This window comes from Schistocerca piceifrons, chromosome 2 (assembly GCF_021461385.2).
Source record: "Schistocerca piceifrons isolate TAMUIC-IGC-003096 chromosome 2, iqSchPice1.1, whole genome shotgun sequence".
In the NCBI taxonomy this organism is placed as follows: Eukaryota; Metazoa; Arthropoda; class Insecta; order Orthoptera; family Acrididae; genus Schistocerca; species Schistocerca piceifrons.
In genome coordinates, this window is record NC_060139.1 from 455,206,013 (window position 1) to 455,220,258 (window position 14,246).

General features: G+C 38.7%; 1 protein-coding gene across 8 annotated transcripts in view; it reads right to left on the reverse strand.

Annotated features, from left to right (window-relative positions):
• LOC124776830 overlaps positions 1–14,246 on the reverse strand; it is a 322,032-nt gene that overhangs the window by 44,960 nt on the left and 262,826 nt on the right. For all 8 annotated transcript variants that reach the window (XM_047251996.1, XM_047251994.1, XM_047251997.1 and 5 more), the window contains 2 exons: positions 1,891–4,024; positions 1,656–1,783 (listed from right to left, as the gene is read on the reverse strand). In XM_047251996.1, coding sequence (XP_047107952.1) covers positions 1,656–1,783; positions 1,891–4,024 — 2,262 coding nt within the window. The remainder of the gene's footprint in view (positions 1–1,655; positions 1,784–1,890; positions 4,025–14,246) is intronic.

Sequence of the window (14,246 nt, forward strand, 5' to 3'; positions counted from 1 at the left end):
ACGTATCACTCACCCAATAACCTCAAAGGCAAAATCAGTAAACTATAGCATGCATAGAAGCATTTCAGCAATCGTTCTTCCCACACTCCTTATGCGAATAAGTATACTCTGCCATGCACTTTTCAGTGGTTTGCAGAATGCAGATGTTAATGATGAGGAGGACAATGTCTGATGCCAGTAATCTAGTGTTGCAGGTTGCAGTCAAGATGGTAAAGGATTATTATACCATATTTCAATTCTCATTGTGCTTCTCACTTGACTAACGGCAAGATTTACAAGATCCACCATTCTTTAAGTTAGTTGCAGACATTCATAAATGATCTGAAGAAAGCTGTCTAACCAAAACTTCTCTGGGAATGATGGATAAAATGATCACGACAACCTGTACAAGGTTCAATTTGAGGTAAAATGGTTGATAATGGACAATGAAACAAATATTAAGGTGATAAAGTATAATGGTTAATGGTTATGCTCTCACTACTGAATTTCAAGTGAAATATTGATAACTTACGTGAAAGTTTAACAGAGGTACACTAGAGCACCAAAAAATGCAAACTGAGATAATAGCTTACAATATTACCATAAGACTTAGCTATAGTTTCTGTGAAGTTATTCCTGGTTTTCTTATTGCATTTTATACCCTTGGAGGTGGACAATGTAGAGCACTGCGAACTCCAATCAATTCATTTCTCTAGCACAATGTTTGCCAACTGAGAATACTTGGGAAGGGGCTGCCAGCTCCAGCATTCTCTTAGAACTGAGGAAAGCCTCCTGAACACTGGGAGATTGGGACTATTTTAATATTTTGCTGGGTGAATACACCCCAGCAAAAATTTGGAGGGCCCAGTGTTTGAAAGTGTAGTATTTGCGACTATAAAGCGTAAAGAAAATGACTTGCCTGAGATGTACTAGAGTGTATCTGTGATCCCATTGTGAGGATACGAGATTTTCCCTGATTTTATATGTAATAATTATGAGAGATGTAAAGGACTGATGGGAAAATCATGTGCTGTAGTGGCATATAGATGGACGAGTATGATGAATTTTGCATTAGTGGGAAGAGGGGTAATACCGTTTTCTCAAGAATTACAGTTATCCCTAGTTGGGATCATAGTTTCTTTAGATTACACTTCGTTGTTGTTGTTGTTGTTGATGCTGCTGTGGTTTGTTTATCTGAGGTATTCCTTTCGGGCTTCATGCAGGGCCGTTGTTGGCTGAGCTGCCCTGACATTACCCACAAGTGAGCAAAGAGATGTCTGCACCATACACTGCTCAAAGGAATACTGATGACCCGTATGTTCAATGGAGAAGAATGTCAGTGGCATTAAAGCTTCTTTGTATGTTAACAGCATGAATGTAAAAGCCTACGAGAATGAGTGTTCATATAATGAGTGAAGATTAAATAGTGTTTTATCCACAAGTTGTTGAGTTGCTCCTTCAGAAGAGTTACTAATAATTAATGTAATGAGTAACTGAGAAAAATATGTCTGGAGTCTGTTGACTTTTACTGCACCAGAAGAGCTTGACATACCTGAACTCCTGCAGCATGCCTCAACATCCTAAAGCAGTTTTTTAAAGGGGGGTCAACACACTATAGAATACCAAACAGAGTAATCAGTATCACATACTAAATCAAATAACAGGAAAATACATACCACTCTGGCATCTGATGCTGTTAAATCACATACTGCACTTGCATCTTTAAATAAGGAACTATTTCTTCCTGAAATCTTAGAATAACTTTTTTCCTGTGAGATTTCACTAGATGCAGTAGACCCATTCACTGTTGGCACAAACAGAACAATCATGATATGGTATTTACCTAGATAAGTTTATGTAAACAGCATTTATGACAGTATGACGCAATAAAAATATGGAAAGAATATCAACCTGTGGAGGAATGTCCCAACTGTAGGTGGGAATTATATGTTGCCGTTTGGAGAAGTAGAGCTTTGTTTTTGCTCACTTTCATGTTGTTTGACTGGAGGATGCTCTGTACAGCTTCAGCAGATTGCTTGACCTTCCCAAGTACTCTCCTTTTGGAAAGATGTCCTTGGTTTTCACATGCTACACAAGGCGCTGACAAAAATTGGCACCTGGATTTTAGAGACTTATGTTGTGACTGATAGTCTTCTTTTGAGAGTTTTCGTTTTCTAGACAAACGTTTGCTATCTGACAAAGGATCTGGTGCCATTTTGACTTCATTCAGTGATGAAGATGTCCCTTGTGTGAGCACAGATGCAGAATGTCTTTTGCTTGCTGAGCACAGCTGATGTAGTGCTTGCGTGCTTATTGGAAAATCACAACTTTCTGATATGATCGCAGGTAGAGAAAGCTTGCCGTTTACTGAAACTTGTTCTTCTGGGAACCCTTTAAAGTTTTTCAAATTTAAGGTACCTCCTGCCAGTTCTTGATTCTTTTTTGATTCAGTATGCCTTTCGGCGTTGTTTTTTGGCATTAAACAACTACTGTCAGCTACATGATCATAAGACAATTCTTTGCCCTTGCTTAAATGGACATCCTCACTAGATTTTGTTAGCAAAGAATTTGTACTGCTGAAAGTTGACTGATCTTTTATCTCTTGAAATTTATTCAGATGATTTTGTCCTCTAGACATATTCACTGCTAAAGATTGCTTATTTGAAGATGTGGGTCGTTCCTCTGATGATACCTGACTTCTATGTGAATGTATTTTCTTCCTAAATGCATCTTCTGGGCCTGAATGCTGGAGTCTTGCAGAAATGTCATCTGTTATTAAATACTTGTCCTCGAGTGACGACTGCTCCCCTGACAACTGGTTAGTCCTAAAATCCTCAGTATTTTTTAATCGGTTAATTCGCACTGAGAGCTTGCTTCCAAACGCTGGCTGTTCTTGTGCAAGTTCACAGCATTTATTCAATTGAGTGAATGATTTCTGATTTTGAATAACTGAATCACTTCTTAAGGTCGTCACATGCTCTTTTGGTGCCTCTTTCTTTTTACTTGTTCTTTTGTTCCTTTTAGATGTGTTTAGACACATTGATTGATTCCTTGTGTGCTCTTTGAACCCTTGAGGTGGTTGTTCTTTACCACTTGAGTTTTCCTGGACTCTCGACAAACTGTGCATTATTTTGGTTCCTATTACCTCAGCCCCAGATTCTTCTTGTGCCGTATTCAATACCGATCTACTTCTAGACAATGAACGCCGCGTTCTGTACGTTAACTGTTCTTCTGCCACATTCTGAGTTTTACTCGAGAGTGTCTGGTTCACATGGCTCCTTCCCTGAATGGCACATTCACTTTCAAGTACAGAGTGTTCCTTTTGGAATTTGTGACTACTACTGCAGTGTATACATCTTGCAGCCATTCTTACTGACAATGATTCTGAATTGCTGGAAGTCATCTGCAGTGTTGATTTATCTCTACTGCTAGTTGAAGTTTTGTGCCTTCCAGATATGCTAGCAGGCTTCGACCATCTCCTTCTGGTTGATCTGGACTGCCTTTCCACTCTATTGTTCAATGATGGTTCACTTACTGGTTCCATTCTTTTGAATAGTAAATGTTCTTTTGATGGATGTCGACTCTCATGTGATCTTTTATGATTTCTGTATGCGTCACAAGACTTTGAACGTCTTTTTCTCCACGTCACACGTTGAGTATCTCTGATCGGTAGCACACTTCTGCTTCTCAATTTTCTGCAGGATTCCACTGGTGATGGACTTCTTTTCCATCGACTCACTCTATCTGCAGGGGACTGGCTTCTCAACCTGGCAGGGCGGCCTCTGCAGGGGAAGTCCCTTGTCCACTGATGACGCCTGTGAGAAGGTTGGTTTGAATCCAACTGAGAGTAACTACCCAGCTGCCCCAGGTGGGAAATGTTTCTCCTCTTAATGCGTGGAGACAATGGCGCTGTTTGAGTAGGGACTTCATCACTAACATCATAATTCACTGATTCTACAGACTTGTATTGCTCAGGTCTCGCATTTATGTGTGTGTCATCCCCATCTTTCCCTGCAGCTGATGTTCCACATGACTTCTTTCTTTTCTGTAAAAAGTCAAATATATAAAATTACTGTAATAACAGTGCTAATGAAAAGTAAATACCAATCTTATTAAAAAATTAATTACATTAGTAATAAGAGTAAAATTATTATTATGTTTAATAACATATGAGATATGAAAGAACAACATCATAATACAATCATAATAATAATATAAAATAATCATAATATAAAATCAATATAGAAGGGATTAAAATAATTTGCCAAACTCAAAATCAAATGTGGAAGAGTAGTTTTCCATGATGATCCATATATAGCTTAGTACATTAAGCACTAGCTCATGAGGCAGGGAAGTAAGGAAAATCTATATCAAACCCAGATTGCATTAGAGCACCAAACAACCACCAATGTGGTTTCCATTCGTCTCCCCAAAACCGCTATGATCAGCATCAGAAACACAACACACAAACATGTAAAGCACAAAAACACACTAAACATAATTTTCCTGCTGAGAGAGTTGTTGTTGTTATGGTCTTCAGCCCAGAGACTGGTTTGATGCAGCTCTCAATGCAACTCTATCCTGTGCAAGGTTCTTCATCTCCCAGTACATACTGCAACATACATCCTTCTGAATCTCTGCTGAGAGTATATTGTGATATAAGCATTCTTCCCCCAGACACCCGTTTCTCGGAACTCCACAGGTGGGAACTAGCACTACAAAATGTTCTTGGTTCTCGCCACCCACCTGGCCATAATTTATGTTAATTTCTTCCGTCTCAACAATTCTTCACTGTAACTACTCTTTGCTTCACTCTGTTTTAGTTTTTTACACCTTTCATTGTCTTTCCCGTCTATTTTTCAATGTCCCCTCCCACCTCTGTTACATACAATGCATTAGCTTTTCATTCTTATTAACCCATGCATGATGTTTAAGCAGTAATCTCTGTCTGCATATTACCCTGTCTTCCACTTTTAAGTTTTCAGGTTTTCAAATCTCACCCAATGCAGTCCCCAACAATCAGTCTTTCCTTCTCACCCCATACAATAAGCCTCCCCTGACCCGCAGTTCTGTGTTACTTTCCTGAAATCTACCGCTTTTCTTAGACCTCTCCACGCTTTTTCCTTCACCCCTCTTCCTTCCCCTTCAACCTTTCTGCCTGAAGAACGAGTCACTGGCTCCAAAAGCTTACCAATTACAACCTCCTTATGTGTGTGTCCTGCCGTTGCTTCCGGTGTGAGTAGATTTTTTTATCTATCCCATTAAATAATTTGGTCAGAAAACTGCACTGATATGACTACTGTCACACATGAGTATAGCTATGAACCTGTCATATCAGTGCAGTAGGAATGCGATAGCCAAGTCACTACTGTGATTTAGCATTCTAAAGGTATAGCAGTGGTTGCTTATTTTGCTCAGCATTTTGTTTCTACATATATTCTACTCCAGTGTTTTATCTAGCCACAGAACTAAAGAAGATTGTGCCACTCACATATTCAATAGCATGATTTTTACTTTACAAAACAGCATCATAGCACCACAAACTGCTGCTGTAATATGTATTTATTTCCTGACAACCAGTTTCGCCCAAGTGATCATCTTCAAGTCACTGATTACCATTACATCGTGTTAAAAAAGTTCTTTGGGATCAAATATAAAATTATCATCATTGTCACTTATAATGTGTCTATTTACTTACAGATTTTTCAAATCGACAGACCACTGCAGTGGTCAGCATACTGTTGACTAAAGTTGCATCATAACAAAACAGGTCCTTTATGAATAAATATGCTTAACAGCAGCTTTTGGCAATTCCATAATGCAGTTTTTTAAAAGTACATTGAAGCTGAATGGCTCTGTTTACAGGAAATATTAATTTTTGATTGTTGTTAGTTCCATAGTGTGTTGTATAGTTCTTTCACAGGCAGAATATCACACAAGCTATTGTATCCATATTAAGGAGGAGGCTGTTATCAAAAAAACATCTACAATATACTTTCATTGTTCTCAAATTGGTTGTCTTCATCTGCTGTGTGGAAATAATACAGGTATTGTTAATGGTAGAATTTCTGGGAGACCATTAATAAGAGGAATAAAGAGGAGTTTGGTCTAGGGTTGAGACCTGTGGGACTACTGAGCTGATTAATACTATATCTGAGTGAGTTGTTTTTCCATTACATATTATTTGTATCAACTGTCCCCTGTTTAATACACACGAGTGAAATCATTTCAGATTTCTCTTAGATCACAAGCATCCAGTACCCACAAGACCAAAGAGTGGTTGACCAGATCAGAATTTATTAATCTTTTTGACAAATGGTGCTCTCCTTTTAATGTCAGCTTCTACTGTGGAATCCCTAATTTGGACAGTAGTAAGTTTTAAAAATAACATTTTGTAAATGTATTATTTGCAACAAAAAAAAACAATTGTTGTTGTTGTTGTTGTGGTCTTCAGTCCTGAGACTGGTTTGATGCAGCTCTCCATGCTACTCTATCCTGTGCAAGCTTCTTCATCTCCCAGTACATACTGCAACCTTCATCCTTCTGAATCTGGTTAGTGAATTCATCTCTTGGTCTCCCTCTGCGATTTTTACCCTCCATGCTGCCCTCCAATGCTAAATTTGTGATCCCTTGATGCCTCGGAACATGTCCCACTAACTGGTTCCTTCCTTTTGTCAAGTTGTGCCACAAACTCCTTTTCTCCCCAATTCTATTTAATACTTCATCATTAGTTATGTGATCTACCCATCTAATCTTCAGCATTCTTCTGTAGCACCACATTTTGAAAGCTTCTATTCTCTTCTTGTCCAAACTATTTATCGTCCATTTTTCACTTCCATACATGGCTACACTCCGTACAAATACTTTCAGAAACGACTTCCTGACACTTAAATCTATATTCGATGTTAACAAATATCTCTTCTTCAGAAACACTTTCCTTGCCATTGCCAGTCTACATTTTATATCTTCTCTACTTCAACCATCATCAGTTATTTTGCTCCCAAAATAGGAAACCTCCTTTACTACTTTAAGTGGCTCATTTTCTAATCTAATTCCCTCAGCATCACCCGATTTAATTTGACTAAATTCCATTATCCTCGTTTTGCTTTTGTTGATGCTCCTTTCAAGACACTGTCAATTCCGTTCAGCTACTCTTCCAAGTCCTTTGCTGTCTCTGACAGAATTACAATGTCATTGGCGAACCTCAAAGTTTTTATTTCTTCTCCATGGATTTTAATACCTACTCCGAATTTTTCTTTTGTTTCCTTTACTGCTTGCTCAATACACACACGGAATAACATCGGGGAGAGGCTACATACCCTGTCTCGTTCCCTTCCCAACCACTGCTTCCCTTTCATGTCCCTTGACTCTTATAACTGCCATCTGGTTTCCGTACAAATTGTAAATAGCCTTTCGCTCCCTGTATTTTACCCCTGCCACCTTCAGAATTTGAAAGAGAGTATTCCAGTCAACATTATCAAAAGCTTTCTCTAAGTCTACAAATGCTAGGAACGTAGGTTTGCCTTTCCTTAATCTACCTTCTAAGATAAGTCGTAGGGTCAGTATTGCCTCACGTGTTGCAACATTTCTACGGAATCCAAACTTATCTTTCCTGAGGTCGGCTTCTACCAGTTTTTCCATTCATCTGTAAAGAATTCGCATTAGTATTTTGCAGCTGTGACTTATTAAACTGATAGTTTGATAATTTTCACATCTGTCAGCACCCGATTTCTTTGGGATTGGAATTATTATATTGTTCTTGAAGTATGAGGGTATTTAGCCTGTCTCATACATCTTGCTCACCTCATGGTAGAGTTTTGTCAGGACTGGCTCTCCCAAGGCCGTACTAGTTCTAATGGAATGTTGTCTACTCCCGGGGCCTTGTTTCGACTCAGGTCTTTCAGTGCTCTGTCAAACTCTTCACACAGTATCATATCTCCCATTTCATCTTCATCTACATCCTCTTCCATTTCCGTAATATTGTCCTCAAGTACATCGCCCTTGTATAGACCTTCTATATACTCCTTCCTTCTTTCTGCTTTCCCTTCTTTGCCTAGAACTGGGTTTCCATCTGAATTCTTGATATTCATACAAGTGGTTCTCTTTTCTCCAAAGGTCTCTCTAATTTCCCTGTAGGCAGTTTCTATCTTACCCCTCATGAGATAAACCTCTACATCCTTACATTTGTCATCTAGCCATCCCTGCTTAGCCATTTTGCACTTCCTGTCGATCTCATTTTTGAGACGTTTGTATTCCTTTTTGCCTGTTTCACTTACTGCATTTTTATATTTTCTCCTTTCATCAATTAAATTCAATATTTCTTCTGTTACCCAAGGATTTCTACTAGCCCTCATCTTTTTACCTCCTTGATCCTCTGCTGCCTTTACTACTTCATCCCTCAGAGCTACCCATTCTTCTTCTACTGTATTTCTTGCCCCCATTCCTGTCAATTGTTCCCTTATGCTCTCCCTGAAACTCTGTACAACCTCTGGTTCTTTCAGTTTATCCAGGTCCCATCCCCTTAAATTCCCACCTTTTTGCAGTTTCTTCAGTTTTAATGTACAGTTCATAACCAATTGATTGTGGTCAGAGTCCACATCTGCCCCTGGAAATGTCTTACAACTTAAAACCTGGTTCCTATATCTCTATCTTACCATTATATAATCTGACACCTTCTAGTATCTCCAGGTTCTTCCACATATACAAGCTTCTTTTATGATTCTTGAACCAAGTGTTAGTTATGATTAAGTTATGCTCTGTGCAGAATTCTACCAGACGGCTTCCTCTTTCATTTCTTACCCCCCAATCCATATTCACCTACTGTATTTCCTTCTCTCCCTTTTCCAACTCTCAAATTCCAGTCACTATTAAATTTTCGTCTCCCTTCACTACCTGAATAATTTCTTGTATCTCATCATACATTTCATCAATTTCTTCATCATCTGCAGACCTAGTTGGCATATAAACTTGTACTACTGTAGTAGGTGTGGGCTTCGTGTCTATCTTGGCCACAATAATGCGTTCACTATGCTGTTTGTAGTCGCTTATCTGCACTCCTATTTTTTTATTCATTATTAAACCTACTTCTGCATTACCCCTATTTGATTTTCTATTTATAACCCTGTATTCACCTGACGAAAAGTCTTGTTCCTCCTGCCACTGAACTTCACTAATTCCCACCATATCTAATTTTAACCTATCCATTTCCCTTTTTAAATTGTCTAAGCTACCTCCCCGTTTAAGGGCTCTGACATTCCACACTCCGATCTGTAGAATGCCAGTTTTCTTTCTCCTGATAACAACATCCTCCTGAGTAATCCCCGCGCAGAGATCCGAATGGGGGACTATTTTACCTCCAGAATATTTTACCCAAGAGGACGCCATCATCATTTAACCATACAGTAAAGCTGCATGCCCTCGGGAAAAATTACGGCCGTAGTTTCCCCTTGCTTTCAGCCGTTCATAGTACCAGCACAGTAAGGTCGTTTTGGTTAGTGTTACAAGGCCTGATCAGTCAATCATCCAGACTGTTGCCCCTGTAACTACTGAAAAGGCTGCTGCCCCTCTTTAGAATTGTCTGGCCTATCAACAGATACCCCCTTCGTTGTGGTTGCACCTTTGGTATGGCCACCTGTATCACTGGGGCACGCAAGCCTCCCCACCAACGGCAAGGTCCATGGTTCATGGGGGGGAAAAGATAATTAACTTATCTTAAATAATAAGACAATTAACTTATCTTAAATAATAAGACAATTAACTTATCTTAAATAATAAGACAATTAACTTATCTTAAATAATAAGACAATTAACTTATCTTAAATAATATTTTCCCCCAAAATCAATTTCAAAATTAGCTCAAATTTTAAATAACATAATCAAACAGAATTTTTAAATTTAAACTGTAATGAATGAGAGTTACTGATACTTATTTTTGCAGGCTGTATGTATGAAAACTAAATTCTCATGACAAGTTCAGCATTAAATCTGTCTGATATTTATTTTTTGTCAACGTATGAGGGTTATTCAAAATTTAAAGACCATTTTTTCATTTGCAGTGGTACAAATGAAATTTTTCACTTGTAAGCAACACTAGCTTGTAATGCAGGCTTCCCCCTCCACAATGGGCAGTTGCATGGCTTGGTAGTCTATTAGGTCTGGCTGAGCCTGCTGTTAGAGAGGGATGCTTCACTGTCATCTTCTGGCCATTTATGGTTATGTGATTAGCTAGCTTTATGATAGGATGGGTTTGCTGAGTTCTTGAGCAGTAGAACCAGGGAGAAAGGGGAAGAAGGTGTTCAATTGATGACACATTGTTGGAGAAAACTGGGGCAAAACTTCATAAATACCACCATCCAGCAGTCCAGGACCTGACAATTTTGATTCCAGAAGTCAGCAAATCAAGAATCCAAACCATTTTAACAAAAAAATTGGGGTACAGAAATGTTTGCACTTGTTGAGTGCCAAAAATGTTGACAGAGGTTCCCAAGAAAAATCATGTGGAGAATGCTCAGAATTTTTTGAACCTTTTTGAAAGGAAAGGAGATGAGTTTTTGAATCTAAATCATTAGAAGTAACGAAATATGCCCAGAAAACACTCATCAATTGACAAGGATGGCCAGGAAGAGGTGTCAAGTTGGTTGTGAACTGCAGTAGGAGATTATTTATTTATTGACAAAGGGATCAAGGAATAAAATTTTCCACATTTTTAAAACAAAAATGTCTTTAATTTGTGTACAAGCCTTGTACAAATTCAGAAGCCTGTTACCAACGAAAGTGGCAGACTAAAGAAGTGTGTGTGTGTGTGTGTGTGTGTGTGTGTGTGTGTGTGTGTGTCTGGGGCAGGTCACTGATCTTGGAGGAGGGAGGGGGGAGGGGGGCATCACTCCCTCAGTCTTTTCCCCTCTTGCCCCTCTCCTCCCACTTCCTCTGTCCCCTCTGCCCTTCCCACAAAGCCTCTGAATGCTGCTTCTGGCGGTCTTGTCCCCCTGCCTTCTTGGATTGCGTCTGCACGGCATCTCAGTAGCTGACAATAAATGCCAGGAGTGATGGTTACACCTCAGGCACAAACGTTTCTGGCTTTCTCCGCTGCTGTCACCCCTCTAATGAACTCAAACAGAACAATATGTTGGAAATGTTCCAATTTCTCTACTTTGTACTCCATTTTCTAGCATCTACATCTCTACTCAATATCTCCACATGAAAATATGACAATATGTACACTCAAATAGCAACAGTGAACTACAAATAAAAAATGACAATTGATAAATAAAAAATGACAATTGATAAATAAAAAATGACAATTGATAAATAAAAAATGACAATTGATAAATAAAAATGACAATTGATAAATAATAATAAAAAACAGAATACCAACAAGCAAAACAAAAATGCTATTAACTTACTGCACCAATTTTTCACAAGGAAAAATAAAATAAACAAAAAGAACTTTTTTAAATTAATTTTTCTATTCACTTCCTTTTTTGCTTACTATCTAAGCCAGTCATCTGTGATATCACTATTTCTGATCAATATGATCATCATTGGTATCATCATCTCCATTTGTAAACCTACTGCCATTTCTTCTTCCCTGACAATCATCCTATTGTATGTCCTCATCTGAGCCTTCCATAGCATTGGCTATGCAGCACTTTTTGATTCCGGTCCTAACGTAATCCAGTCATGCACTTTAAAATACAAACTTTTGAAAAAAGTATTGTTTTTCATAAATCCTTCCATCAGATTCTAAAATTGTGTTAAATTTTCCCGTTAAATTTAATCCAAAACTAAGTCTAATTGACACAGTCATCCACTTAGCAGAAACTAAGATTCTAATGTACTAAGAATATTGACCAATGATTTGGAAATTTATTCTACATCCCGATTTTTAACAAACACAAAAGTATTGTCTGCAAAACAGAACTGATGAGAAGCTTGTATTTAACAGTAAATCATTCACATTGATCAGAAATAGGACTGGGCCTTAGAATAGAGCCTTGTGGGATGCACTGAGATATTATTTTCTAGTCTACTAATTTGCCCCATTGAAAGGAACAGAAATTATTTGCTTTCTGTTCCATATGTAGGTTTAAGGCATTATAGAGCACTGCCTCTAATGTCATACTTGTGAAGTTAGTAAATAAGCAAGGTATGGGATACAGAATCTAAAGCATTTCTGGGGTCATATAGAAGATTCCTTCAACCTTATCGTTCTTGCCTAATGATGAGCTCATTTTCTCAAGGAAACTGTTTATTGCATCTATCGTGTTTTCCCCTGGTTGAAATCAAACTGATTGTCTAGGACAACAGAATACCATGCAATGAACTTTTAGATTTGGTTAACACTAACTTTCTCAGATATTTTAGATATGACAGGGAGAAATGAGATTCGATACTTTGGTAACAGGTAATGTAAAATGTCTTCTTCTGATCATGTGTTTCTAAACTGCTTGACTGACTTACATTAATAATGATTACTGTAATCACATTTTTGTGTCCAAATAAAGATTAAATACATGAACACCATGGAAGACCTTTCTGGAACAATACGTGTAAAGCCAGATCCAAAAAGGCAGCCATTCGGTAAAACTACTGCATACAAGTCCAACTATGAACTTTCATTCATTCTTTGTATTCCACAGATCCCATCAAGATGGAGAACCTTCAATGATGTAGGATGAGCAAAGGTGTACCTTAACAAAAGACAAGCAAATCACAGAAACTTAAATCTTTATACTATATTAACAATAACTTAACCTTGTACTGTTTGAAGTTTTTTGTGATTATGCCAGATAACTTTAACTGAGAATATTAGAAATAAAGCTAATACTTAGAAAAACTGCTATTTCCTCAGTAATATTTAATAATAGGATAATAGGGGACTGTTTATCTCTTTCCGGTAGCTAAGTCTTCAATGTATTACACTGTTATGTTTCAGAGGAAGTAACAATAATGCAAGTTCCTAGTTGGAACAATACCTAAAATAAAGGAATGGTAGTACTCACCTTTATTAGACTGTGTAAGGCATATAGACACATGTAACAGAACATAGTATTAACTAGCTTTTGAGCTCTAGCTCTTTTTCTGACAGAAAATAGACACACTGACACATACAACCCCACAGACAACAAAACACACACTGCTACAGTCACAGAAACTCCAATTATTAAGAGAGAAGTTGCCTGAGCTGATGGATGTGGGAAGGGGGGAGGGAAGAATGCACGAGGTAAGAAGTGGGTATTAGGATGGCACGAAGCAGAGTGGGAAAGATGTGGGGGAGTGCTGGTAGGATGGGGAAGGAGTAGTGTGAACAATGACAGAAAAGGAAAGGGAAAAGGAAGGTGAGACAGTGGGAAATGGAGTAACAGAGGTTTAAGCCAGGGGGACTGTGGAAACACGGTATATGCCGGGAAGAGAATTTCGATTTCCTTATTTCAGAAAAACTTGTGCTGAAAGAGAATATTGATTTGGTAAGCACAATGAAGCAGTTTTTAAAGTTGTATATTGTGGTGTGCAGCATATTCAGCAACTGGATGGTGAAGTTCGTGGTTTGCCACAGTTTGCCAGTGGCAAAGAGACAGTTTGTTAGTTATCATGCTAACAAAGAACGCTGCACAGTAATTACAGCATAGCTAATACATAACATGGCTGTGACTAGATAGTGGTAGGAGGTGGTGGATGGGTAGGTGGGTGTATATGGCAGGTCTTGCACCTGGGCTGTCCACAGGAAAATAACCCATGGGGCGCAAGACTGGAATAGGGCTGGACAAAAGTATTCTGCATGTTGGATGGGTAGCAGAACACTACTCTGTGTGATGTGGGGTAGGATTTTGGGTAGGGTATCCCTCATCTCAGGGCCTGATGAGAGGTAGTCATAGCCCTAGTGAAATATACGGTTGATTTTTCCCAGCGACTTCAAAGTCACTCCTATGGAACACACAAATATCCATAATCTCAAAACCAATCCAGACGTTATCATCTTTCCAATGGAAAAAGGCTACACCCCTACGGTCACGACCTGAAGTGCCTGTGCGCTTAGGTCTGCCAACTTTCTGATGCCTCTGGATACAAATCATGCAAAGATGATCCCATTCCAGAAGTCCAATACACCTTCCAGCAACTCTTCAAGGCCTTAGGTCCATACCAAAACCTGACATTTGAATCCACCTTTTCCCCCCACACCAGCAACCCCCCCCCCCCCCCCTCCAACACTTCTGCCTCCATTTTGACAGGAGTCACCAGTTACATGTCAAAAAGTCTCCTCCCAACAG